This window comes from Ixodes scapularis, unplaced genomic scaffold, assembly GCF_016920785.2.
Source record: "Ixodes scapularis isolate PalLabHiFi unplaced genomic scaffold, ASM1692078v2 PGA_scaffold9__187_contigs__length_104089568, whole genome shotgun sequence".
NCBI lineage: Eukaryota > Metazoa > Arthropoda > Arachnida > Ixodida > Ixodidae > Ixodes > Ixodes scapularis.
Window position 1 is genome coordinate 40,140,201 of NW_024609884.1, and position 27,990 is coordinate 40,168,190.

The window sequence follows — 27,990 nt, forward strand, 5'->3', positions numbered from 1 at the left end:
CTGGGGGTAGATAAGAGACGGCAAAGCCGCGCGGGCGCCTTACCGCAACCGCTAGCTTTGTATGTACATACCTGCTCTACGAGTGGTAACTTTAGTGCACTACTACGCTTCTCACGCGCTCAAAGTCTTTCTGAAAAGAAGTTAAGTAGTGGTTTTCGATGACGCTGAGCAAGTTTCTAATTGGAACCGTATGTCCATTTTCATTAATTGAAAAGTTAATTAACGAATTTTAATTAATTAGCCGACTGATCGTTACGATTAGCCCCTTATAATATGTCCCCCTGGCCGTATAACTCACCTCCACAAGCGGATAAGTGTAACTTTCATGCTTTTTTAAAACAAATCTGTTAAGCTTAAAAAAACACCCTATATATATATATATATATATATGTTGAAAGTATTTGACTGAATATTTGATGAAAACTACGGCGTAAAACATGACACACATGTGCTAATTATAATATTTGTTACAGCGTGAAACGGAAACAAACACCTACATTATAATCTAAAAAAAACACAAAAAAAAAACACGGTGCTGAGCGCCAAACTCTGCCTCATGTAACACCCGACGGCTTTGCTATACTCCAGCCGATAGAAACCGGGGACTAGCACCCAAAATATATTTCTGGAGATTTATTTTAAAAATCGCTTTATGTGGTTTGGACCTGACATTCTATTCTAGCGTGTTTAGTTATCATTTGACTCTCCTACTTTGATTCTTGGAAGTTCGTAGATTGCAAGTCCGAGATAGCAAAGACATTGCGTCCTCGTTGCGGTATGCGCTGCAAGCGGACGTCCCGTGATCGTGTTTGCTTTTGATAAGGCCGGTCGTGTTCGAGTTTTGCTTGAACACTAAAGTCTCTCCACGAATTAAGTCGTACGAAGGAGCTTCGGAACTAAAACTGTGCTTAAGGAAGGCCAACAAGAGAAGTGAGAAGGTAACGTGAGTATCCTCTTTTATAGAAATGCGAGATTCTCGTCGATTGTGCTACATATGATCAGTGAAGTGGAGCGTGTGGCGCGAAATAAATGTTTTCAGGTAATAGACCAACTCATGTTTACCAACAAACCAGAGCGCCCCTAGCGGACACCACCGGCGTCGCGCATGCGCGATTGAGTGTGGGCAAGAACCTAGCTCGCTGTCGCCCATAAACAAACCATTGAAATATGCGATGTCGGCGTCGTTATGAGTCCCCGTGCTTTTTTTCCCGTTGGAATTAATAATACTACGTCTTCCTGGCAATATCTACTACTTGAGCGACCTCAGCGAAAATACAAAGGCTCGTTACACCGCAAAACTTCACGTGAATAATGTGCCACGCAGCGATTCATTCCGCGTGGACGCCACAGAATGGACGCTAAAGCCCGATTCGCATGATGAGATTCCGCTCGCAATTTTCAGTCGCGACGCCTCTGGGGCTGGAAAAGCGTGAGCCGCAGCTGAGATGGTCGAGGTCGATACTGAAAATCGCAAGCAGGATCGGTAACAGGTCGATGATGGCCACTGGTAACAATAATCAACATCTTGTATCTACTGTTTAGATCGAGCCTGCTTACACCAACCAACCTTCAAACTTAAAGGTATTTTGATAATTATCGCAATCACCAGGCCAACGTTTGGTCTACGGGCCGGCGTCGTCTAAAAGAGAAGATGACAAGCAGAAACGCTTGAAAGAGCAGACGACAGTTCGAACGATCAGGTGGCCGTCTGAACTTGAAGACGCACTGAACGTAGTCCGCAGGTGGTCCGTGCAACTTGGCGGTTTTCTTGCGTTTATATTGTTGGAACAAAACAAATAAATCTGATGACAAGTATCCGTGAATTCAACCCAAAGTGTTGCCCAAGCAATCGCGGTTCGACGGCGTCTGGTTTGCCCTTTTCACGGCACATATCCACGTTCTCGGAGGAACCGTGCAACTAAAAACTGACCTTCAAACCTTTCTCGACTCTTTGAGTACAGCCCCAGTCGCGGTGTTTTGACGAGAATGCAGGTTTTTGTCTGGTCTCTTTCAAAACAACGCATTAATGCACGTCTCGCATGGTGACTTCGGCCCACAGCCCCAGACCGGAAGCGCGCTCGACGCGCCACCACCGCGTCGTGACGTAACAGAGTTGAGTTCGTGTATAAAGAGTGCAATGAGTACTCTTGTCCTTTCTCCTTGCTCTTGTTGTAATCGAGCACATGCATGCTATGCATGCATGTGCTCGATTGTGCATGCATATATTGTCCATGTGCGATTGCGATTATGCATGCATATATATATATATATATATATATATATATATATATATATATATATATATATATATATATATATATATGCATGCACAATCGAGTGCCTTGCATGCTATGTCTACAAAACCTCTTCCATTTCAGGATTGAGTCTCCTGCATTGTTCCATATAGTTATCGCACAAAAATACCGCTCTTCATTTCAGTAGTTTAAAATAACTGGTAATTGATCGCCCTATGGGTTCCCGTCACATAAATACTAGCGCATTAAAATATATTTCAATGATGTGTAAACATTTTCAGATACATGTCGTTGACTTTTACCTAATTTGTTATTATTTTTTGTTATTCAATATTTATGCAACGCCATGTATTATAGCTGAATTGATAAGGAACATTATAATAAAATTAATTGAAATAAACTAATATATCTACGAAATGATCTTAGTGCGATTATATTATCGAAGGGTTGCACTAGGTCTATCTATATTTTTCGTGAACAACGAAGCAGGTCAAGGTACTGTTGTTTTGGTAGATATTACAATGTATGCAATGTTCTATCTTTCATTAAAAAAATATATACATTTTTTTTTATTTTCAGGAGTGTGGACATATGTGATCTATCAAGACGCCTCGTGTCAAAAAGTTCCTACGCGGTTAAGTAACATTTTTTACAGTCCATTTTTATAGAATGCGTCTCTTTCTAAGACTAATTTACCGATATCTCTCATAGGCCGCACCTAATTTCTTGAGCCGAAGGCCAAGTCTACTATAATCACATAATTTTATGTTTAGACGGCTTTCAGAAGGACGAAGAACATTGTTGTAGTACAAGCTACGCATTTCTAATTAGTTGTAAAATTTTAACCTGCAAGAAAAAAGAAAAGAGAAAAGAATTACCGACTCACGTAGAGAGAGCATGTTAGGTTTACACCAGCTATCAGTTTCATGTCAAAATAGTGGTCTGTGAGGTAAGCATCGATGTTGATCTGGTTGGCCATCTCAGCACATTTGTTTTAATTCGTATCTGCGCCAGATTGTGTACAATGTATGCATAAACTGATTAGATATCTCTAAGAGTTATACAAAGTAGACGCAAGGTCGATTACTTGAAAACAGAGTTTCTTGTCAAACATGCACCTTCTACATTACGAGCGTTGACAATTAGTGTACACGTACAATTTCAGAAAACGTGGAAACTGTTTTGTGTTATTTATATATGCTGATTGTTTTAATGTCAGTGTTATGCTGGCTTACTACCATTGAAGGCACAAAAAGATTGACTGCTCGCTTATGCGCACAATAAGTGTTTTTTTTTCTGATTAGTTTTGTGATCGAGTTGGTTCGGAAAGTTTGATAACTGGCCGTCATACCACCAGTGTATCTGAGCGAGCTACGAGGTGTGCGATTACTACGACCTGTAAGTGACCTAGCTTTGACAGCAAACTCCAATCCTATTTTGCAGATACGCCAGAACGTTTTATCTGGCATGAATTTCAGCGTCCTTGGATATTGAACACTGACGTTACTCATATAAGTGCTTGGAACGTTGAAGATTTGTGCGGGGATATTTTTCAGTGCTCATTCCAATTGATAGGAGAATGTCTTGCAGTGGAACACGTGCGCTTTGTATTGTGCTTTCTGTGGTGAGCTTGAGCTGCATTTGTGAAAGCAAGAACTGGCGTCGAGTGAACACAACGTGCCCTCGTCTTGAACAGTGTGACTGCAGAATTCTTCAGGCCGGCGCCACTGTGTTGTGTCAGCGCGTCAAGAGCGACGTGGACTTGTCGGGAGAGTTGGCAAAACTTCAGGGGACAATGATCCGAAGACTTACCTTCTCCAACGTCCAAGTGGACACGCTGCCTTCGTCCTGGTTTCGTAACATAACTGTCGTGGTTCTAATGATTAACTATTCTCCCGTCCGGTTAATTGAAGATCAAGCTTTTTTCGGCGTGAAAAGGCTAAAGATAATCGAATTTGTAAAGACTCGCTTTGCGACTGTGCCTCGGGCCCTTTCTGCTTTGCAGCAGCTCAGAGACCTGAGAATTCAGGAAAATTTCGTCACGACCATTGGAAACGAGTTGCAGTCCTTACGTACATTGGTGACGTTGAGCTTTTCTGAAAATCAAATTAATTTCATCAAGGAGAGTGCTTTTGCGACTCTAAAAAACCTGAGAAAACTGCGATTGCAAAACAATAGACTTGAATATTTACCTCCTCTTCTATTTAAGGACCTAACAAAGTTGGAGGTGGTTGATCTACACGACAATCGCATCAAAACAGTGCATGACGCATTCCAGGGTCTGCCTTTCTTAAAGGTATTGTACTATATATTCCATACATATATACCGGTTTTTTGGGTTTTTTTTTTTTTCAGATTTGTTTAAAAAAAGCCGTTAAAGCTACAGTTATGCGGTTGGTGCAGTTGAGTTATACGGCTAGGGGGACATAGTATACGGAAATAGTCGCAACTATCAGTCGGCTAATTAAGTAAAATTTGTTACCTAACTTTTTAATTAGTGCAAATATACATATAGTTCCAATTAGAAACTTGCTGAGCATTATCGAAAACCACTAAATCAACTCTTTTTATAAGGATATAACGCCGGGGCAGCATTTTATGGCGTTCTGTAAAAGCGCTTGATTTGGACGCGTTTCTAGATTTCGGTTTCTTATCGGAGCGCATCTACGCGCCCCCGGTCCTGCTCCCCAGTGGCTGAGACGCGCAACACACATGCGTCCTACTTCCCTCCATTCTACGAGGGAGGCGAGGATGTGGCTTCGCGCCGCGACCACCGGGGAGTAGGACCACGGGCGCAAAGATGCGCTCCGATAAGAAATCGAAATCTAGAGACGCGTCCAAATCAAGCGTTTTTACAGAACGCCATAAAATGCTGCCCCGGCGTTATATCCTTATAAAAAGGGTTGATTTAGTGGTTTTCGATGATGTTCAGTAAGTTTGTAATTGGAACTATATATATATATATATTTTCACCAATTAAAAGTTAATTAAAAAATTTTACTTAATTAGCCGACTGACTGTTGCGACTATGTTCCCTGACTGTATAACCGTATACCGCGGTTTGCACATACTGCACAAACCGAATAATTGTAGCTTTCACGGCATTTTTAAAACAAATCTGAAAGAATTAAAAAGCAACAAAACAACCCTGTATATATTAAGCTTAACAAAATTAAAAAAAAAGAACCATGAAAGCTGGATTAATGCGGTTTGCGCAGGTGAGTTATACGGCCAGGGGGACAGTACAGGGGGCTAATCGTAATGATCAGTCGGCTAATTAGTTGAAATTCGTTCATTAACTTTTTAATTAATAAAAATAGGCATATAGTTCCAATTAGAAACTTGCTCAGCGTAATCGAAAACCTATAAATAGTAATTTTCAGAAAGACTTTGAACGCCTGAGAAGCGTAGTAGTGCACTAAAGTTACCACTCGTAAAGCCTCTAATTGGAACCATATGCCTATTTTCATCAATTAAAAAGTTAATTAACAAACTTTACTTAATTAGCTAACTTATCATTACAATAAGCTCCCTATTTTACCGCAAAAGTGTAACTTTCAGAACTTCTTAAAAAAAAAATATATATATATATATATATATATATATATATATATATATATATATATATATATATATATATATATATATATATATATATAAAGAGTGACGAATGTTGACAAATGCTTCCGTTGATATATGGGCAAAAGTGATGTGCGCAGACACAGCAGCCGTAGGATGAAAAGAGTAAAATTCTAATTTAATGGCGAAAAAAAGTCACGCAAGAAAAAAGGGTGAAGTGCCGAAAAAAAGTTGTATTAGTTTACGGGAATAATGAAGACTAGGCACAAGAGCGCTAATTACGTGGGAAAGAAACTTCTAAACAGGACGGAGTAAAAGTCAAAGTTAACACACAAGAACTTACAAAAATAAATTGTTAAATGAAAAATGGAATAAAGAATTGAAAATAAAAAATGAATAAAAATAAGAAAAGGGCCTGACGTCCGTCGACGTTTCGGCAGTGGCACTGCCTTCTTCAGGACGGGAGCCCATATGGCGTGGTAGGTTAGTTTTATAAAATATCTAGGGAGAGGGTTAGTTAACGCGAAAGTTCGAAGGGGTTTGTAGGGTAAGGGAAGCACGGGGGGGACGAGTCCAATTTTGTCGCGATGAGGGAGGCGGTTCTGGGTTTTTTTCACAGGTGCACTGGTGGTATGGAGGAGCTCGTAGGGAAGGGGAACACAGAGGGCAAAGTCCAATCTTGACGCGATGAGGCATGACAATTGTAGGTTCTGTTCGCCGGTGCATTGGTAGCAGAAGGAGCTTGCCGGGAGAGGAAGCGCCAGGGGGTATGAGTCCACTTATGTCGCGGTGAGGGATTAAGGTTGTGGATTTTGTTCGGAAGCTGCCTTCCTTTTGTTCGGAAGGCAGCTTCCGAACAAAATCCACAACCTTAATCCCTCACCGCGACATAAGTGGACTCATACCCCCTGGCGCTTCCTCTCCCGGCAAGCTCCTTCTGCTACCAATGCACCGGCGAACAGAACCTACAATTGTCATGCCTCATCGCGTCAAGATTGGACTTTGCCCTCTGTGTTCCCCTTCCCTACGAGCTCCTCCATACCACCAGTGCACCTGTGAAAAAAACCCAGAACCGCCTCCCTCATCGCGACAAAATTGGACTCGTCCCCCCCGTGCTTCCCTTACCCTACAAACCCCTTCGAACTTTCGCGTTAACTAACCCTCTCCCTAGATATTTTATAAAACTAACCTACCACGCCATATGGGCTCCCGTCCTGAAGAAGGCAGTGCCACTGCCGAAACGTCGACGGACGTCAGGCCCTTTTCTTATTTTTATTCATTTTTTATTTTCAATTCTTTATTCCATTTTTCATTTAACAATTTATTTTTGTAAGTTCTTGTGTGTTAACTTTGACTTTTACTCCGTCCTGTTTAGAAGTTTCTTTCCCACGTAATTAGCGCTCTTGTGCCTAGTCTTCATTATTCCCGTAAACTAATACAACTTTTTTTCGGCACTTCACCCTTTTTTCTTGCGTGACTTTTTTTCGCCATTAAATTAGAATTTTACTCTTTTCATCCTACGGCTGCTGTGTCTGCGCACATCACTTTTGCCCATATATATATATATATATATATATATATATATGGGTGGTTTCATCTCAAATCGTGCAGGCAAAAAGGGTCGAATTTTTAATTTCGATGAAAAAAATATATGTTATGGCGCCGTTTCTAAAACCGCAGTCGACACAAACCGCAAGTTCGTCGGATTTTTTGTTCTCGACTTATGAATTTTTAAAGAGGCCGCGGCGAAAAGCAGTGTTTTTCACACCCGTCGTGGGTCGGATGTTTCGCTTGATCTCCCGCCATGGATTTTCAGTCCACATTATATTATCTTTTTTGAAGCACTCTGTGGACACATTTAAAAGGCTCCAATACCATGAAATAATTTTAGGCCTTTTGCTTTTTTTCTGTAAAAATGTCAAAAACGCCTCCTCGGTCAATTGTTGACGAAATTTGACAATTAATTACTGGCGATCTACTTGGGTTACAGCGATATTTTTTATGTCCACGGAGAGCCCGAAACACGCTCTTTATATTTATTATGAGATGCTTTGTCTGTATAAGATATCCTTTGCGGTACGTTTGCGTTAATATTATGCAAAAACCAAAAAGTACCATTTTTGAAATTGATTTTCTCAAAAAACCCATTTTTTATTTTTTTTATTTTTTGTTCAAATGTAGATATGATAGTTGTCTACACGAAAATCAAGCCTAGAAAGTGTATATTTTGTTTGTATGTTCTACATTTAAGCATCAATATCGTACAAAAACGTGTTTTTACGGCTCGAAATGGACTTGCGAATTGCGCGTCTTCACAAGCTTGGAAATAGTTTTTTCTTTTTTTCAACGTTCCCACATAAAAATTAAATACAGTATTTCCACCCTGATATATTTATTGATTATTTAAATTTTATTATAGGCGGCAAGCTACATCGGAGGAGTTCCAAAAAGAGAAAGCAACACGTCTTAACAGACCAGCAGGTGTCGTAAATTTTTAACGTGTAGGAGTCGGCAGACGTCTTATTGATTCGGGGCCCTCATCGGCCTGCATGAACGTCCCGCCCTTTCGGAGCCAGCAGATGACCACGACCTTTCGCGCTCGTTGTGTTAGATCGGACGGCCCGTGACAGTAAAGCGAGCAGCGCACCCTGTGTCACGAGGAGTGAAGTGGTACGATTGTGTCGTTGACGCGGCGAACAGTGACAGCCACCCAGGAGGAGTCTGTCAGAGTATTGCACAAGGGAAAGCAAAGGAATCGTTGCCTGAAAGGATGAGGACACCACGGCCTTACAATGTCGACGGTCAACAACTGTTCTGCCAGCCAAAACAACGCCGCGTGCGCGCTAAAACCGGCGGCGCGGGACAGAAATCCTGCAGACGCACACACGAAGATGGGCCGGTTCCGTTAGGGAGGTGGGGAAATTTGAAACCAGCCATCCGTGCATGCGTGAAACGATACCGCCTGTTTGCCCTAGCTTCGAACGCCCTATCCTTACCTTGAAACGGCCGTGCTCTCTCTCTCTCTCTCCGGGGAGATCCGATAGCACCGAAGGGTTATCTATTAAACTTGAGGAAGAAAACGAGAAGGGAGTGTTTAAGTTTAATTATCCCCACCAACCCGCTCGTTCTGTCCTTATAAAGGGTTATCTTTTTTTGGAAACGGCAAAGCCCGGAGACTGACATTGAAACGAGCGTGTTGCTAAATATACTTGTGTTTGTATTCTGCCCGGAGACTAGTTGGGTCGAAGTCAGCCTCCTTGTCAACTATAACCGTTTGTGAAGAGTGGGCTTCTCCCGAGATGAAACGTTAGCGCCGGCTGACGTGTTCTTTTGAAAAAGGAAAGGGGAAAGAGAAAGTTTGAGTAACTGCAGAAGCTACCTCGAAAGCTCCTCTCCCGATATGAAGCTTGAAGCAAAGTCTCGGTTACCTTCTCGCGCATCGCCTGCTCGAATCTATTCTTCACTTTCTTTCGTACAGCCACTGTTCCCGCACAGCCGTCGTGGATGTGCGTAATAGAGGGAGGAACGGATTCGAGCATCATCTGGACGCCGTCATCCTGCCAGACTTCAATGTCCTGGGACCGACTCGTGTGTGTTTCTTCGCCCCGCTGAACTTTGTTTCTCGGGTGCGGTTTTTTCTGAACGTTTTTTTTTTTTTTTCAATGTTTTCTTATTAACAGTTTGTTAGGACTGTTCAGTTGTTGGGTTTATTTCGTCATGGCGTAGCGGCCTGGCGGTGATGTAGAGAGCGTGTTCGCACGCATTTGGTTGCGTCCCGTTTAGGGAATGCCCGGGGGAGTTGGTTTTTGTTCTTGCCATGTGCGGCTGAGTTTTCCCGTCTTTATTAAATTATTGATTTTTTTTTTTGTTTTACCTTTACGTGCCGTCGACTTCTTTGTCTGACTCTCCACCAGGCGTGGACCTATCGCCTTGCCACCGCTCGAACCTAAATACTTTATTATTTTTTAACGCAATTTTCGTTAAGATCGGAGTTGGGAATTTAGTTCCTATTTATTTATTTTTATTTCCTTCCCCTCCCCATGACACACTCTCTGTGTGTTTCGGACCGTTTCTGTGTCACCACTTTTGTGTATTACGGAAGTGAAAGGCCATTCCCTGGTGACCTGTGCGATGTGCGGTGAACAAGCCCCAGTGTTTGGTTTCGTAAAGAATTGTATATAATATATCGACGATGTGGTGACTTTCTTTGTCTTAGTAATATGACAGCTAATAGCTAGTCGTGCTAGTTAACTTTGAAAGGTTTATAAATCGAAACGATACAACGTCTGTGCCTTTTGGTTATTGAAAGTCTACTAGGCCTGCTGATTTGGTTAGATATGTATCTCATGGTTCCCGCTCTTATCAAAACATACATAAATATTCAATACCACAAAATCCGTTTATAATTGATTACAAAACGCAGAAGAAAATTCAAGAAAACTTTTTCACAATTCATAGAGACGCATGGGTCGCTATGTCTGACTTAGGTCTTGCAAAACAACGACGTCTTTTTCCGATATTGAGGCCTAAATATAAAACATGCAAACAAAATATACACTTTCTAGGCTTGATTTTCGTATAGACAACTATCATATCTACATTTGAACAAAAAATAAAAAAAATAAAAAATGGGTTTTTTGAGAAAATCAATTTCAAATATGGCACTTTTTGGTTTTTGCATAATATTAACGTAAACGTACCGCAAAGGATAATTTATACAGCCAAGGCATTTTATAATAAATATAAAGAGCGTGTTTTGGGCTCTCCGTGGACATAAAAAATATCGGTGTAACCCAGGTAGATCGCCAGTAATTAATTGTCAAAGTTCGTCAATAGTTGACCGAGGAGGCGTTTTTGACATTTTTACAGAAAAAAAGCAAAATGCCTAAAATTATTTCATGGTATTGGAGCCCTTTAAATGTCTCCACAGAGTGCTTCAAAAAAGATAATATAATGTGGACTGAAAATCCATGGCGGGAGATCAAGCGAAACATCCGACCCACGACGGGTGTGAAAAACACTGCTTTTCGCCGCGGCCTCTTTAAAAATTCATAAGTCGAGAACAAAAAATCCGACGAACTTGCGGTTTGTGTCGACTGCGGTTTTAGAAACGGCGCCATAACATATATTTTTTTCATCGAAATTAAAAATTCGACCCTTTTTGCCTGCACGATTTGAGATGAAACCACCCATATATATATATATTGGGAGTGAGGGAAGATTTACAGGTGCAGGTGTAGCAATATTGTGAACGAAGAGGGGAGAGATTGATTATTAAATTTATTGCATTAAAGTTAGGTTAACTTTGATGCAATAAATTTAATAATCACTCTCCCTCTCTTCGGCCACTATATATATATATATATATATATATATATATATTTTTTTTTTTTTTTTTTAATGTACAACTTTCGCATAAATAGCATGTGAAGGGAATAAATAGTTGAAACGGTAAGAAGTTATAAACTAATACTAACATGTTGAGAAAATTATCTCTTAAACTTGACAGTTTGAATTTCACTGAATGGTGATATTTTTGTTTTAATGCTTCAGCATCTTGTGTATACAACATTAAATAATAATTAAGCTGTTACAGCATAACCTCAACCGTATGCTAATGCTAATTGTTTGTTTGTTTTTCTTTCAGGAAATTTATTTATATGGCAACGCCATCACTGACATAGACAAACTCGCAAAAGGAGATCTGAAGAGTCTCAAAATATTAACAGCAGACAACAATTTTATGAATTCGATACTTGACTTCGGACCTATAAACATCAAGATTGAAATCCTGCGTCTTCGAAATTGTGGGATATCTTATATTCATCCATTTGCTTTTCGTGCACTAGAAAAATTAACATATCTTGATGTGGCCAACAACAAAATATCTCACATAAACGGATCGGCGTTTCACAGGGCGTCAGGGCTACTGTATTTCAGTGGAGGGACTAACAATATCATCAGTTTGGCAGGTACCTTCAGCAGAACCAGAAAACTGCTCAGCCTCAATGTATCCTATAACGTGATCGATGATGTAACCGACGCATTCACGCAGCTTGTTGTTCTAAGGAAATTAATGCTAAGAAACAATCGAATTAAATATATCCGCGATGGCACCTTTCGAAATAACGGAAATCTTAAGTATCTTGATCTTGCAGAAAACAGGATAGAATGGCTCGGCAAAAGGGCTTTCTCGGGTCTCGTCAACCTAGACTTGTTGTCCGTTTCAGACAACTTCCTGCTGCACTTGAACGGATCTGTGAGCCACATGCCCCAGCTTCGTATACTAAATTTTTCTCATAACGCGATTCAAACTTTATACGGAAACGATTTTTACAACGATCCGGAACTTACCTTTATATATGCTTACGGCAACAATCTCAGCACGATTGAAGGGGCCTTTCAGACATCTCCAAAACTACGAAGTTTGCATATACAAAAAAACAATTTAAAAACGCTACCCAGAACGAGTTTTCCAGCTTCATTGCAGAGGCTACAAATTCTTGTGTTTGAAGGTGAGTTTATTTCTAGTTTTGGTTGTGTGACACCAACCCTCCCCCCTCCCCCCTTCTTAGGTTTTGTACGCAACTTGTATTGCGGATTCCTTTACATAATTTTATAATTTGAAATACATTACCAGTGTCGTGTAAAAGTTTACTCCTAGAGCGGCGCGATTCGCGTCGCATCCGTTGCAGCGGCAGCCGCAACGGCAGAGCGGCGCGGTTCCATAAGGTTGGAAATTTTTCGCCGCGGCAGAGCGGTAGAGTAGCAGCATTTTCGCTGGCCATTCACATCGTGATGGGGGACCACGTGATAGGAGAAGAAACACTGCGGGAAAGAGTGCACATAGGATGGCGTTTCCACCTTTCGAGCAGACATGCAAAGAACAATACACAGCCGATCTGGTTTCTCGTGCTGGGTCCTCTTTGGTGGGCTTATTTTCTGCTTCAGTGTCTAGACTTGAAGGGGTTTAGCCTGTGCGTCTGTGTTCTGTGAAAAGACATTGTAAAATCCGATTTCCTCTTTTATCTTCCCTTTTCTGTCACAACGTGTATGTAATCGCGTTCCTTGGGAATAACTCAAATACGTTTGTGACAACGAGCATAAAAAAAACAAAAAAACGCCACGCATTAAGTCACATTAAGATTCTGTTTGTGTGTTTAAAACGCCTGTAGTTTTAATAAAATAAAATAAAAAAAATATAAACGATAAATAAAGCAGTGAGGTTTATACTGCAAGCCACAGAAACCCCTTGGGCGCGTCCGCTTGCTGTAAGCAACATTGGGCATTGCAGCGGCAGAAAACGCTCATGTGAAATGAAACCTTGCGAACCGTGCCGCCGTCCCGCTAGCGGCAGCGATTTTGGTCGGAGAATCGCAGTATGTGAAAAACATATTACAGAGAATAATGAAGCTTTACACCCTGGCACATGATTGATATTTATGACTCCTCGTCCTATTTCATTAAGTCAGTCCAGGGAGTAAGGTAACCCTGCAGCGGTGGCTCCCATAGGTTTTGTTTTTCCTTAGGTTTTATAGAGTGGGTTGGGAGGGGGGTTGATTATTAGAAGTGTTCTTCAATACTTCCTTTCAATTAGATCTTGTTTATGTATGAGAGAAATGGTCGTTTTTGGAGCAATACAGGTTGCTTTCTTTAAAATCGAAGCAGTGGCGTAGCAACCGGGGGGCCGGGAGGCCGTGGGCCTTGGGGTACCAGACGTCCCAGTCACGTGGGGGGTGTCACCTCTGGCAGCACCTGGCACCCCCCCCCCCCCCCCCCCCCCCCCCCCCGGCCTTTCCTGCTTTACTGGTTGGTTGCGATCTTGGTGAGTAAAGGAGAAAGGGGGGGGGGGGTATGAAAAACATAAGGGCCCCGGGTGCCGAATGGCCAAGTTACGCCACTCAGTATTTTATGAAGTATGCATACCTTCTTATCAGTCTGACAAACATTCTTTCTATTAAGTTCTTTCTATACCACTACATGTAAGTCTAGTTGTCATGAAAGCAATTTGTTTTGCTCTAGTAACGTATTCTATGGTGTCCATAGATTTGTGGATTCCCATTGGGAATATAAGGTCAGTAAGTGAATGGTGAACGAATATGTTTAGTTGATTCTTAACTCGACCTCTTTGTGGAAATTCTGAAACAATGTTTCTATTTTATTAAGGAAATCCGATCACTTGCGATTGCCGGATGTCCTGGCTTTTGCGGATGGCTCAACATAGAGTACAACAAGGCAGTCCTGTGTGTGAAGGACCACCACCTTTAAGGGGGAGACTCTTTCACAATATGACTAAAGAAGACTTGACAAGATGGCCGACTGACTGCTTCGAGAGTTGTGCTTGCTACTGCTATGAGGACGATTCACCTGAGCAAAACATTTACGTAAACTGCTCAAATGCACACCTAATGCGCATACCAAAATACTTCCCAAAGGGCACTCGTATAGGTGACTTCAGCGGAAATCAACTGGAGCGCCTCGATGACACTCTTGTAAAGAAGGCACCAAGCATTGAATCGCTGATACTGAGAAATAACACCCTTAGCATCGTTGAACCAGCGGTTGTTCCTGACAGTGTGAGGCACTTGAATTTGAGGAACAACAAACTAACTCGGCTACCGTTGGACCTTGTAGAGAAACTCAACTTGACCAGCATATTGCTGGCTGGAAATCCTTGGCACTGCAAATGCGAGGACTACGCTTTCAGGCAATGGGCAGAAGCTAACTCGTACATGGTATGCATTTGTTGGCTTCAAACTAACACACTATCACGCGCTCATTTAACCTGAGACCTAATGACACTGCTTGAGCGTCTGATAAAAAGCGTGTTGTGAGGTGCAAAGCACATAACGTATGGACTATTCCGTTCAAAGACTTGTGTAGCTTTGTATGAGGCATGAGCGCGAGCATGTTGTTTTAGAATATACTTTCCTTGCGTGAGAGCTCCACGCTTGGTTAAACAAAAAACATAGCACTGAACATAACTTCTCACAGTATATGTATGTTTAATCTTCAATTCAAAAGTGGTCCAGAATACCTACCCCGGTCTCACTAGTTATTTTTTTAAAAAATAATATTGTATTTAAGTATTTTATAGTTTTTTTTTTTTTTTTGGGGGGGGGGGGGGGGTGCTTCCTGCTTTAGAAGCTTATAGTTAAAATTGGTCGATATCATGAATTTATTTGGCTTGCAGTTTCTGCCAGGGCAGTACGTCCACAGCCCAAATGTGCGTGTACCGACACGTCCTTTGAGTCAAGCGCGTCCGGTTATTCGGAAACCTGTAATGCCCTCGTTTTGTTGAGAATTCATCGCCGTGTCTTTTTGACGTGCAGGTTCAAGATGCTGATGAAATTATGTGCTCTTTGCAATCCCATACTCCGGAAGCTATGAAGCCTTTTATGAAATTAGGACAGAAGGAACTCTGTCCTTCAGCCACCTCAGCATTGCTGCTCTATGGAGCTCATGTACTAGGTATAGTATAATTATTTTACTTCTCGAGTTATTGCGTAAACAAAATATACATTTTACGTCAATGTTGAATACATTGATGCAAAGCGCGTCGCAGTTGGCATCTCAATATCTGGTTCTTTGTTTTTAATCCCTTTCTCATGGCTAGAAAGTTAACTGGCATCGAAACTCTTAGGACAATGCATATCGCCATGTTCGACAACGAGTGGCAGTAAAAACTTTGCTATTGGACACTATCTGTTTTGAGTAAAATGCAACAAAACAGCGTCATATTCGGACAAATTGTTTCGCGTATTTCGCACGTACGTTTTATTTGTTTTATTTAATTACCTGAGTAAAATTTAAAAAAAAGCGGAAAGACACAGACAAGAACGAGAAGGTAGACGAACAAGGCGTTGACTTATGAGTGAAGTTTATTCGTGCTAACATCGAATATAAATACTGCAACGTCAAAACAAACAAACCAAGAGAAAATACATGACATGGGCGCCACGTGCTCCTTAAGCTACCGTCTCGCGCTGTTGCTGTGTGTCTAAAAAGCATCATTCTTTATCGTGATGAGCGCTGACACAGCTTTCCCCCCAATTTTTCAATTTACCGCGCTTCAATAATTTCTCGAATGAGTTTATCTTTGTTTTTTTCAAATCACCTCACAGTTGTCGAAGACGGGAGTGCAACGACAGTCTCGGCAATGCAGGCGAACCCTATAAACAGAACCTTTTAAACGTTGTATTTATGCTCTCGCAAGCGATCATTGAGGCAGCGCCCCGTTTGCCCGACGTTATCTCCTACCGCAGGACAGCGGAATGGAGCACACTATTCCCTCCACATAGTTCACAAGTCGTTCATGGTGTTTTTTGGTGCATCCCTGCCTTTCTTTAGAATTGGAGTTCACCTTTCTGCACAGCCCAGAAAGCTTTTCCGGAGCTGAAAAAACTACATCAACACCAACCCTTTGGCCAACTTTCTTCGGGTTATGAGAGATCTTATGCAGGTAAGGTAAAACCATTACTTTTTTATTTACCCTATAAGCCTGCTGGGTTTTTTTCTCACGTCCTTTCTTAAGTAGGCTATCAGCAACGGTCGTCAACAGGTAAAATTGATATCCTGCTTCTTTGAGCCTTTAAGCTTGTGTGTCGACGCTCTCTTTTACCCTGCGGGGGCAGGACTTGAACAGGGCATTTTTAAAACCGAGGTTAATAATTCCCCTTTTCACAAGTTCAGAAGCGCTAAGGAAAAAGGCAAGATGGGTGTCTTAGCCTCAGGCTCATATATCCAGCACACATGGCCATGACCAAGTTGAAGGCTCAGATCCAGAAACCCAATGGCTCCATTTACAGGTACTTTATACGTCAGCACCAGCGGTTTCAGACACTTGTGGAAAGGATATTTCAGACACTTGTAAAGAGGGGAATTATTAACCTCTGTTTTCAAAATGCCCTGTTCAAGTCCTGTCCTAGGGTAAAAGAGAGCGTCGACACACAAGCTTCAAGGATCAGAGAAGCAGGATATCAATCTTACCTGTTGACGATCGTTGCTGATAGCCTACTTAAGAAAGGACGTGAGAAAACAACCCACCAGGCTTATAGGGTAAATAAAAAAGTAATGGTTTTACCTTACCTGCATAAAATCTCTCATAACCCGAAGAAAGTTGGCCGAAGGGTTGCTGTTGATGTAGTTTTTTCAGCTCCGGAAAAGCTGTCTGGGCTGTGCAGAAAGGTGAACTCCAATTCTAAAGAAAGGCAGGGATGCATCAAAAACATCATGACCAATTTGTGAACTGTGTGGAGAAAATAGTGTACTCCATTCCGCTGTCCTGAGGTAGGAGATACGTCGGGCAAACGGGGTGCTGTCTCAATGATCGCTTGCGAGAGCATAAGTACAACGTTTATAAGGTCCTGTCAGGTTATCTCGGCCAGCATTGCCAAGACTGTCGTTGCACTCCCGTCTTCGACAAGTGTAAAATGATTGGAAAGAACAGAGATAAACTGATTCGAGAAATTATTGAAGCGCGGGAAATTGAAAAATTGTGGGAAAACTGTGTGAGCGCTCCCATCACTATCTCTGCCCGATAAAAAAAATTTTTTTGCTTTTTAGACGCACAGTAACAGCGCGTGACGATGGCTTATGGAGCACGAGGCGTCCATGTCATATATTTTCTTTTGGTTTGTTTGTTTTTACGTTGCAGTATTTATACTCGATGTCAGCATGAATAAACTTCAGATGTAAGTCAGCGCCTTGTTCGTCTGCCTTCTCGTTCTTGTCAGTGTCTTTGCGCTTTTTAAAATTTTTAATAATGAATTACCAACTAGCCCAGACTTCTACGTTAGTCAATTTAATTACCATCTGTAGATCCTGCTGTGCACGAGATTACTACAAGACATAAAAAAGCGGAGTTATAATCGAGCTTGACAGCTTTCAGGTGCGTGCCACTACAGGGTATCGAATGCTGAGATGTCATTGGATAATTTTATTTATACTTATGTTGAATTTGTTATTAATCATGTGCTTTCACGCGTGGCTTCAAATGAGCCAGAAACTTTAGGTAATTTCTTAAAATTAAATTGAAAGTTTGCGTGTCTTTGTTGAGTGACACCAATAAGATTTCAAGCGTAAGCTGTTTTATTTTATGATGTGGGCCCGTTTATCGAGACTCTGACTAGAGTAGGACAATGGTGTTTTTTTTTTATGAAACCTTATTGTTTTAGATTTAACAATTACATTTATATCAATGTGTCCATGACTGGCGTTTTACACAAGCTTCACTTCAGTGTTTCTAGCCTGTGCCCTGACGGCGTCGACCGCTTACCTCAAGTACAAGCGAGAGATTAAAGTGTGGCTGTACGCACGGGGACTGTGCAGCCGGCTTCAGTGTATCAAAGAAGACGACCTAGACGACGATAAGCTCTTCGACGTCTTCCTATCGTTCAGCAGCAAAGACTCCAATTGGGCCTACAACGAACTCATTCCCAAGATAGAGAGTCACGGCTTCTCCATCTGCACCTATGACCGCAACTTTAAGGGTGGCTACCTAGTTCAAGATATCATTCATGAAGCCGTGGCCTGCTCGAGACGCATCCTCCTCCTGTTGACAGAGTAAGTAAAGCCGGACCGGAACTCAGTCATAATCACAGGTTGTTAATTCATTTTCGCCGAATTAATGACAGTTCAGATAACGTCTCGTTTCCTTCGTATAGCTTTATTTCGTGAAAGTACGAGAGCGACCTTCAGGATGAAGATCCTGTAACTGTCACAGGTATACAAAAATTGTAATATATTGTCACGGGTGGTGACCAATAAACAAGAAATAAACAGTAATAAATAAACGTTTAATGTGGCGAACTTGTGCCAAAAATAAAAAGGTACAAAAGATAATAACAGAGCGTCGCGGGCGTCGAAGTCGGCGTAGCAGCCGAGTCGAACGCTGGGGCGAAACTGACTCCGCTCGCCTTGCGGAATCCCTTATGTACCCTCGTGGGTTTCTGGACCGTTCTGCGTAGAAGGTTCGGCGCGTAGAACATTCTAACCTCGAATCAGCCAAGACGATTCTCGAATTCACCAGAACATCAAATTACACTGCCAACAAAAATGTGTAGCCGCGGCCAGGAATCGAACCCTGGCCTTCTGCGTGGGAGGCAAGCGCGATAACCGTTAGGCCACGCGCGCGCGGCCTACTTGGCCAGCTGCGCGCGCGGCAATATTGAGCTCACAGAACAAAAAGTTCGTTGTCATATTAAAGCGATGTGTCATTGCGTTTGTGTCTACGGTGCTCGGCACAGGAAATGACGGCAATAGCAGGCATATGTGCTTTTGACTTGGCACCTCATTTCTACCATTTCAAGGTTGGAACGTTCCGGAGAGCAGTTTATTATACGCTGTCGCAACTACGTGAGTAAATTGTATATCAACGGATGTTAGGCTACTAAGTTTTAAATAATGACTTGAACATACCGGAAATGCTTGCCACGTTTTTCGTGCGTGAAAATGAGGACCATCGAATAAATAGCGGGTTAGTTTTTTGAGCAAACGTTCGGATAAAGACACATTATATTTTTAAAAAGCAGTCGTACAAGTGAAACTGATAACTCTTCAGGTTATATATTCTCAATTGAAGAAGTTAATTTTGCGTACTTCGTTTCAATTTAGAAGGAATGGACCATTGCTAGAGCGCCCTTTGAAATGTGTCTAGTCTATACAGGCATCTGTACTTGCCCGAGTTTTGTCCAGTCGCCCGTAGTCTGATCCAACTACTACTTTAAACGAACACAAGTAAGTAGAACTAATTGATTCGGTATCCTTCGGCTTTTTTTTTTTTCTTTCTCGCCTAGGCCGTAGCTTTTACGCAAGGTAGCGAGACACACCTGGGCATACGCCACTTGGGCCTTTGAATTTTAAATGGACCCTTAAATCTTCACGTGTTAATAATGCTATATACAAGTTGAACATGGTGATAAATAGCGCACAGCAGACGAAGACGCCGTAAAAGAAAACAGGCAGGACAAGCGCTGACTCGCAACTCAATATATAGAACATAGAAGAACGGAACAAAGAAGATGATAAAAATTAAAAGAGAACGTGTTCATGACATTATGGACACGTTCCTTTTTTTATTTTTATCGTCTCAGCGCTTTTCTTGTATTTTCTCCTACGGTGTCTTTGTCTCTTCTGCGCTGTCTATGCCGCTGTTTATCACCATGCCATCAATGCATACCAACTTACCCAACTTACCACCTTGCTACATACAAATACTTTTTTTGGTAAGAACAGTTAAAGGTTCGAATAAGCCTCCTGAAAACGTCGTTAATTGTGGCACATTAGCTTAATTTGAAAAATGTCTAATGAAGTTTTATGAAACAATTTGGGCATGTGATCCTGAAAAGAAAAAGATTATTAGCAAATTTTTCAGATATATGTTCTTTCTTTGTGTAGAAAGATGTGAACCAGTAAGGTTGTTCTCTTTGCTGTCTGTTCATAAAACTGTATGATTATGTAAACGACTGCTGTCATGCACTCCAACAGTGTTTACAAAATTTTAAAATGAAAATAGCTAAATAAAAAACATTTTTATTATTTTTATTTATTACCTAGGCTGTACGACGTCTGCTTAAAATGAGTGCCCGCAGCAAGAACAGGTCACTTTTACCGTGTATCCGTTAACTTTGCGCACGACGACACAAGCAAAGGAGCCCATGAAACGCTTGTAGCTCAATTCGGTTAGCGCAAACTTCCCATGAGTCCATTAGCCCACTTTTTCTATATCTGTACCATCAACACGCAGGAACTTTGTAGAGAGCGAGTGGTGCCGCTGGGAGTTCCGAGTTGCCCACCATCGTGCACTTGAAGACAACACCAACCGGCTCATCGTCGTTCTTGTGGACGAGGTGACTTCCGACGCTGTCGACGAAGAGTTACGACGTTATATGCAGGTCACAAATTTCCTTCGCTGGGGAGAGTCGCACTTCTGGGACAAACTCCTATACTCGCTGCCCAAGAAAGACTCCCAACGCAGACTTATCCCCAGCTCCCAGGAGTATGCATCGAGTCATCTGTGAAGCTATAGGGGACGATGGCGACTATCGCTGCAGATTTCCTCAATAAAGTTTGGCTTGTTTATGTTTTCGCCAAATCTTGTCCGATGACCTGATGTTATTGGAGCAAATTATGTCGCATTGGTTCATTTTCAGCCGAAACAGAGCTGATTTTGTGGCGTCGTGGCTCTAAACGTTTTGCACGTTAAAGGGATGGTGAACCGAAATTTGGATTTTAAAAAGCAATGCGGGAGATGTAGGCGGGACGCTGCAATCCCTACAACACTACTCGTAAGGCGATATCTCGAATGGACGGCCGTATTTTTGGAAAAAGAGGTCGAGATTGAACCAGGCCGACGAGTCGCGTGACGTCAAGATACCTTGTTTCCTCCTCTCTTTGATTCGCTCCCTCAAGGCGGTGAGGCGGAGAAGACGCGAGGCCCTTTCCTCTCCTTCTTGGAGAAACATGACGTCAACATCTCTGCCAATGCGCCTCCTTTTTTGAAAAATACGGTCATCCGTTCGAGATATCGCTGTATGAGTGATGTTTTGGTGTTTGTAGCATCCCGTTGCACGCTTTTGCCGCGTGTTTTGGGGAATCCAGATTTCGGTTCAGCATCCCTTTAAAGAAAAAGAAAAAGGACAGCACTGCATTTATGTATTTTCGGTCCGAGAAGTACAGTCATAGTTAAGGCCCGTTTACACACTTGCAACCGAGTACGACCGATAGAGACACCTGTTGAACCCTCTTAAAATTTCTTAGGACGAGAAAATACACTGGCACGCTGGCGCCATCAATGCGGTGACTCTGGAACTCCATTTCACTAGAAGGAAGGTTTATCGGGATTTCCGAGGTCAAATGTGCTTACTACCTATGAGAAATGAACGTTTATAACGTTGACGAACGTTTTTCGAGCCAAGAAAGAAAGGATAATGCGCAAGAGAAATAAAAAATATGCGAGACTGCCATGTTTACACTGCTACCCAGTAGATGGCGCCAGTGTGCCCTCTCGTCATGAGAGATGGTTCCAAGGTACTCGGTTCTAAGAGGTCGCAAGTGTGTGAACGGGCCTTTATAGTCACTGACAGATTGAGAGACGCAGTGTGTAGCAGGTCCTGAGCATCATATTGTCGCTCCGCAGCCAATCAGATTGCAGAATTATCTTATAAGAACGTCGAAGGACCAATCACGAAGCAACCAGTGTCAACCGTGCCCCTGTCGTTCGTAATTCTTCAATGCAGAGAGCGGGTCGTCTGCTTCTTGCGCTGAAGTTGCGGTGACGTCAGAACGACGCCGAACTTTCATTGACCTTAATTGAAAGGACATTGGGTAGACCTCAATGCTAGATACCTTGAGGTCTACCCACTTTTTTTTTTTTTTTCAATCAGCCAATAAGAGCTGGACTTTCTGGCATCATCGCAAACCCTGTGCAAGAAGCAGACGAACTTGCGCTCCGCATAGAAAAATTACGAACGGCAGGGGCAGTAGGGTCGAATATGGTGAAACTTGGCATCACTGCTCCGGAGAAATTAGAGTGGGTGTTTCGCACCGGGAATGCATTTCGGTCCCTGGACGTCGCCCCTGGTGTCGAGCGCAAACAATTGATCGTCAGCGATTTCACAAATGAGGACAGGACGTGGGCATTGGTATCGTTATTTGCAGCGCAATGGCTCAGGATATTCGTCCTAATTGGCTGCTTTATTGTAATATTACTCGATGTTTAATAGCAACGTCGAGCTGTGTTAATCTTATGGTACAGCGCGAAGCTAACGATGTTTGCAGTGGCACGTAGAAATATGACATCTAACGCAGGGCACAGAGTGATGAACTATATTCCCCCGTTTCCCTCGTCCTTCGCTGTCAGGAGGCACCGTAGGTATGGCGCGGACGCCGCACCGTTTTTTTTCGCATTTATTCTGTGCCGTTATGCCCGAGTTCCACTAGAGCGACAAACAGAATCAATCGACACCGCGACAAGCCTCAAACGCGTGCAGCAAGCACGGAAACGTATCTTTGGCAGGCTTACTATCACTCGTGCTTACTTCACGAGTACCAAGATACTGCAAGTGTGCCAAGTGCACCATCGTGTGCATGCTGCACGTGTTTGAGGCATGTCGGTGTCGGTAGTTTTTGCTTGTCGCTCTAGAGGGACTCGGTCATTACTGTGCGTACTTCAGTAGCGCAAGTACTCTCGCTCAGCTACTATAAAACCACGAACGAGGTTGAGCACTCTGCTGTAATAAAACTCCTTGGGGTGATGCAGGATAAGACGAACAAGCCGTTCATATCATTTCTTTCGGGAGTGATTCGGTCCAATAATAACTTAGATTCGTAGAGGTCAATATTTTGGAAAACGGGCTGTTGTTAAATGACAACCGCAAGGTTTAACCCAATACGAACTGTTTATTACTCTCAATCTACAACTCAAGCTTCGTGAATTGGACCAAGCCGCAGAAACAGTGGAATAAAGGGCCAGATAAAGAGGGCCTGAGGTCGGGAGGGGAAAAGGGGGAAGAGGATGCGTTGCTGTGATAGGTTTTATCAGCCTTCCTCAGTTGCCGCATTTGCTCGAGTAATAGCCGCACTGTTTACAAAGAAAACCTGAGGGTTCGCTTTTCCGCGGCACGCAAATTGCCAATCACCGCAATCAACAGCATGATTCCAGCGGTTTACAGGACAGAGATAACGTATTCGCGTGAAGATACCATCTTTGAAAATTGCATTTGCATGGAGAATCGCGTTCTCGATCTAGTTATTCGCTATGTAATTTATGCGCCACGCGATGATTGGGTGTATATGTGTTCTGTGGAAAAGCAGACGCAAGGGCCTTGTTCATAAATAGTGCGGCTATTACCCGAGTAAATACGCGGTGTTCAGGCTGTCAGTGTCGCTGAACTAAGGAAGGCGCTGGTCAGGAGTCAAATGTCTAGGGTCACCCTCTTTCTGGTGGTGGTAGCAGAATGCCCTCGGGCGTTCGGGAACTCGTCCATGGAAGATGTAGATGGCAGGTGTGAGTAATTTTGAAGTGTCGTGTATTGCAGAGTCCAGTTGGTCTCAGATGGCGCCCGGTGTTGCGGGTGCGATTGGCTCCTGTTCCCCAAGAACATGCCACAGTAGAGGTATGAGGACCTCGAAGTAGATTACTGGCATTCCTAAATAGTATCAAGATGGCTAGTTGAGCCAGTTGGTCGTTGCTCTTTAACGGACTGCGCAAAAAATAAAGAAAATAAAACGCGGATTGGATAGAGTAGGTAGACAGGGCATGACGCACTTTTAAGTGAATGACCTAATCAAGAAAACCACATACATAAAAATAAGTACGTCCTTACGGAACGAAATGAAGATAATCCAATTCACTCTTGCGTGAGTCACGCATTCTGTAGATAATTAAATGTTTTGTCTGATCGTGTCAGTGAAGGTATGCTCCCACGGGCGGCGGAGGAAAGCTCACCGGAGAAAAGCTCACCGGAAGAAAGCTCACCGCAAAACCGACAGATGCGGAGAAAAGCTCACCGGCCCTTGAGCGGAAGCCGGAGATATTAGCTCACCGAAATTGTTATTTTTTTTTTTTAGCTTAGCGAATTGTGCGTCGCACGTGGCAATTTAACACAATTAGAATTCCTCACTTCAATAAAAGTAATTTTCCTATTTTTTGTAATATTCTTGAAGTTTATTGGCCATATTAGTAATCTCTCAGAAATGAGTAATCACCCAATCTGTCTATTAATCACGCCGCAACTATAAAATCAGAACATGGGACACCCGTGAAAAAGACAACACTTTATTGACAGCTTGACAGTGCACCGTCGGTAGCTCTGTCAGATAAAGAGGTTTGTTTTTTTGCCAGCTAATGTGAATAGCGGTGTATGAACCGCTTCAGCTCTGAGGATTGCGTAGTGCCTTATAGATGAGTAGATGTTTGTTGGTGTTTATCGACGGCAACGCCGATAAACATCCGCGGGTGATGAAAATAAAAATAGTTAAAAACCCGGTTTTTAAATATTTGTTTTATAACAATGTTTTTTGTTTTGTTTTTTTTCACTGAAAAAGTTATCTGCAAACTTCCGTCAAGCACATTATCTTGCCCGGAATCATGCACTTTGCCTGTCTTTCTTTTGTGACCCGTGGTCTTGGACACTTGGAGGACAGTATCTTTGTTCCACTGTTCTCCAAGGACAGCGGACTTCCTGGGCCACTGACCTGAAAGATCACTATCAGTGGTCCGAGAGGCCAGTCACAGTCAGTGCTCTTGTTCTCTTGAGGTGATAACAGTTTCATTGTCTTTGTCTTATTCAAGTCAGAACGGGAGAACAGTGATAACCAGGGCCCAGTGGTAGGGTGCAGGGAAAGAATGGAGAGAAACCTTGCTTTGTCATCGGGAAAATGACATAAGAAATAACATTTCAAGTTTCACATCACACGAACCAGATCGAAGACAGCAGGATGGAAAGAAAGCGTAAAGTTTCGGATGGTTAAGCTAAGGATTTCGCCGATTTTGACGTGTGTACCGACCTTTCGTCCGTGGTGTGCAAGTACTGCCGAATAACGGTCAGCGTAAAAAATGGGAAAGGCGCTACGAGTATCACAGAGCACATGTCGATGAAGCGTCACATCGAGCTCAAGAAACCTCGCCTTGATGCATATAAGTACTTTTAATGAGAAAGCATTAACTGTCTCATGGAGCGAACCGACGTCATCAACTTTGAAGCCTCGCCAAACAGGCCCTTCCCTTGTCCCAATTTCGTCTGTACCAGAAAACTGATGGGTAGGCTCCCATTGGTTGGCGCGCGTCATCAAGGAACGATGCTGGCATTGGCCCTCGTGCGGCGTAGTTCCATAAAACGGCACCAGAGAAGCCCTCTTCATGGCGGTGCAGCGCACGCAGCGGCCCAGTCGCCGGTAAGAGGTGCGGCGGTCGGGCCTGGCCACCTGGCCGCAGAGCCCGCCCGGGCAAATTCCAAAGAGGGTGCATGGCCGAGCTGAGCGCAGCGAGGTCACTTCACGAGATCGCGCGCTCAGCCGTCGGCCGGCGAAACGCGGCCGTCCACGCCACTACGCCGCAGACGAACTAAGGGAGCGGACGAACGACATCCATGCTTTCGCATTCACTACTCATAAGAATTGCATAGGTGTCCTCGGACTCTTTTTTCTTACCATGTCTTCATTGGATTTAGAGTGAGAAAGCTAAGGTAATCTGTTACTCTGGAGGAATGCCCGTCGTATCCTTGAATGTTTCTATAATTTAAACATAAATAAAAAAAAAAAAAATTAGCCGGCAATTTTCGGACGTCCAGCTAGAGCTCTACGGAAGAGTGCATCACGCGAGTCTCGAGGAAAAAAGATGAGGCCGACGACGTGGCTCACAGATTCTGCAAGGCCCTCTGCAAGGCTGCGTTCCTCTTAACAAGACTGACGGACCCCTTGGAGACATCTTCAGAGGTATGTGCCCAGCTGCTTGCACAATGCTGTTTTCGCAGATGATGTACCCAGGCGCGTATCCAGGAAGGGAAAGGGGGACCCTTGGGCCCCCTCCCCCCTGAAATTTTCCATTTTGCTGGGGCCTCCTCTTCTCTCCCCCCTCCCCCTCACCTCACACAGCATTTGGTCATGAACACCCCCCCCCCCCCCCCCCCGAATCAAAATCCAGGCTACGTGCCTGGATGTACCGCAAGTGCTTGCCCAACGTATTCTCAAGATAATTCTTTACTGCGGGAACTGTGCGAGAATCGTTCGATTTCTCTGACTACCGATGAGACACCTGATCTCCGTGGCCGACCAGCAATTGTGACACTGTTTGATTGTGAGCTTCTCCAACGAAGGACCTTTATGGCATATCTCCAAGTACTCCAGCAGTGCAACGCCGTCGCCGTTGGGGTGCTTGTCCAGTACGTTCTCGGGAAGCTTGGCAAGAGTTTTCGTGATGTGTGCGTCATTTCCTCAGACTCAGCATCATACATGCACAAGCTGCACAGAGACATGAACTATTCCGTGCCGACTTCATGGCGCTGCACTTCAAAGACCCGTGCCATCACCTGAACATCACACTCGCCGAGGGCATGAAACTGGTTGAGTTCGAGGTTGTACAAGACTTTGTCGTCCACTTCCCTGCCCTCCTGGAGAGTTGGCGAGAGCTACCGCGTACGCTCAATAATCTTTGTCACTTTATGAGCCTTGAACATAAGTGTGTGTCCACAGTTAGCCCTTCACTGTGGTTTTTCCTTTTACGAGGCACTCACTGATATTTCGGATTACTGGCGCCCAATTTTATCTTTTCTGAAGATTAATGACGCAGGTGGTCAGAGGTGCAAGAGGCTGAATGCACTTATGTCAACTCCAGTGTCCTCGCAAGAAATTCTTATCAAAATGACTTTCATCCACGAAACTTCGAGCTCGCTACTTAACACCATAAAGGTTCTCGAGTCAGAAAAACCTTTCGTGCACGAGGTGTATTCTCTTCTCGGAGTAAAGCTCGCAGCTTTGCTGAAAAGGTAGAATACCCTGCCACTCGACAGCTACAGCAGTGTTGATGCACTTCTGAAGATGGCTGGAGAGGCCCTAAGGTCAGAGCTCAAAGGCTTGCTTTCCTGCTTACTACCGCGCGATTTAGGAAAAGTGGCTCAGGACTGTTTCACAAAACATCGCTAATGGTCTGCAGTTCACGGGTGAGTCGTTCTGGTTCCGCGTTGAGATAGTTAACCCTTGCGTGCAAATGGAGCCTGCCCGAGGGATTTCCTCCCCATGAAAGCATCTTCAGGCTTGTTGTGCTTGATGAATGAAGGTCAGCGATCTGGAAACTGAGTTTATTCAGTACCGCCAGTATGCCATCAGTCCTGTAGTTGACTTCGTGCTCTTTTGGAAGCTGCATACATCGGACTGGCCAGTACTGTCCCAAGCCTCGTTGGACGTTTTGGGGCTTCCCGTCTCCAGCGCAAATGTTGAGCGGGCATTCTCGAATTTGCGTGTCGTCAACAGGAAGGAGCGGGCGGCAATGACACACACGAGACTAGGAATTTATGCATGCATATAATGCAATAATCAAGTGTGAAATAGATTCTCTAAAAGGTGTAAATAGAATTTGAACTGTTTTTCGTCTTCAGTGGTCGTTTACGTGCGCAATTGTTTCCTCGATAATCACCGTTTTTAGCGTCTGCACGAGAGG

General features: G+C 43.3%; 1 protein-coding gene across 3 annotated transcripts; it reads left to right on the forward strand.

Annotated features, from left to right (window-relative positions):
- Positions 1 to 919: 919 nt before the first annotated feature.
- Positions 920 to 20,928, forward strand: LOC120838969 (protein toll). Of its 3 annotated transcripts, XM_042287160.1 has the most exons (9): positions 923 to 943; positions 2,835 to 2,889; positions 3,699 to 4,551; positions 11,482 to 11,641; positions 12,065 to 12,349; positions 14,001 to 14,569; positions 15,167 to 15,305; positions 18,074 to 18,398; positions 20,581 to 20,928. In XM_042287160.1, exons 3-9 carry the CDS (start codon positions 3,835 to 3,837, stop codon positions 20,852 to 20,854), a joined length of 2,469 nt encoding a protein of 822 aa, XP_042143094.1. In that variant the 5' UTR covers positions 923 to 943; positions 2,835 to 2,889; positions 3,699 to 3,834; the 3' UTR covers positions 20,855 to 20,928. The 3 variants fall into 3 exon arrangements, with proteins under 3 accessions (XP_040065072.1, XP_040065071.1, XP_042143094.1); XM_040209138.3 differs by having other exon boundaries at positions 920 to 943; positions 11,482 to 12,349; XM_040209137.3 differs by having other exon boundaries at positions 920 to 938; positions 11,482 to 12,349.
- Positions 20,929 to 27,990: the final 7,062 nt, after the last annotated feature.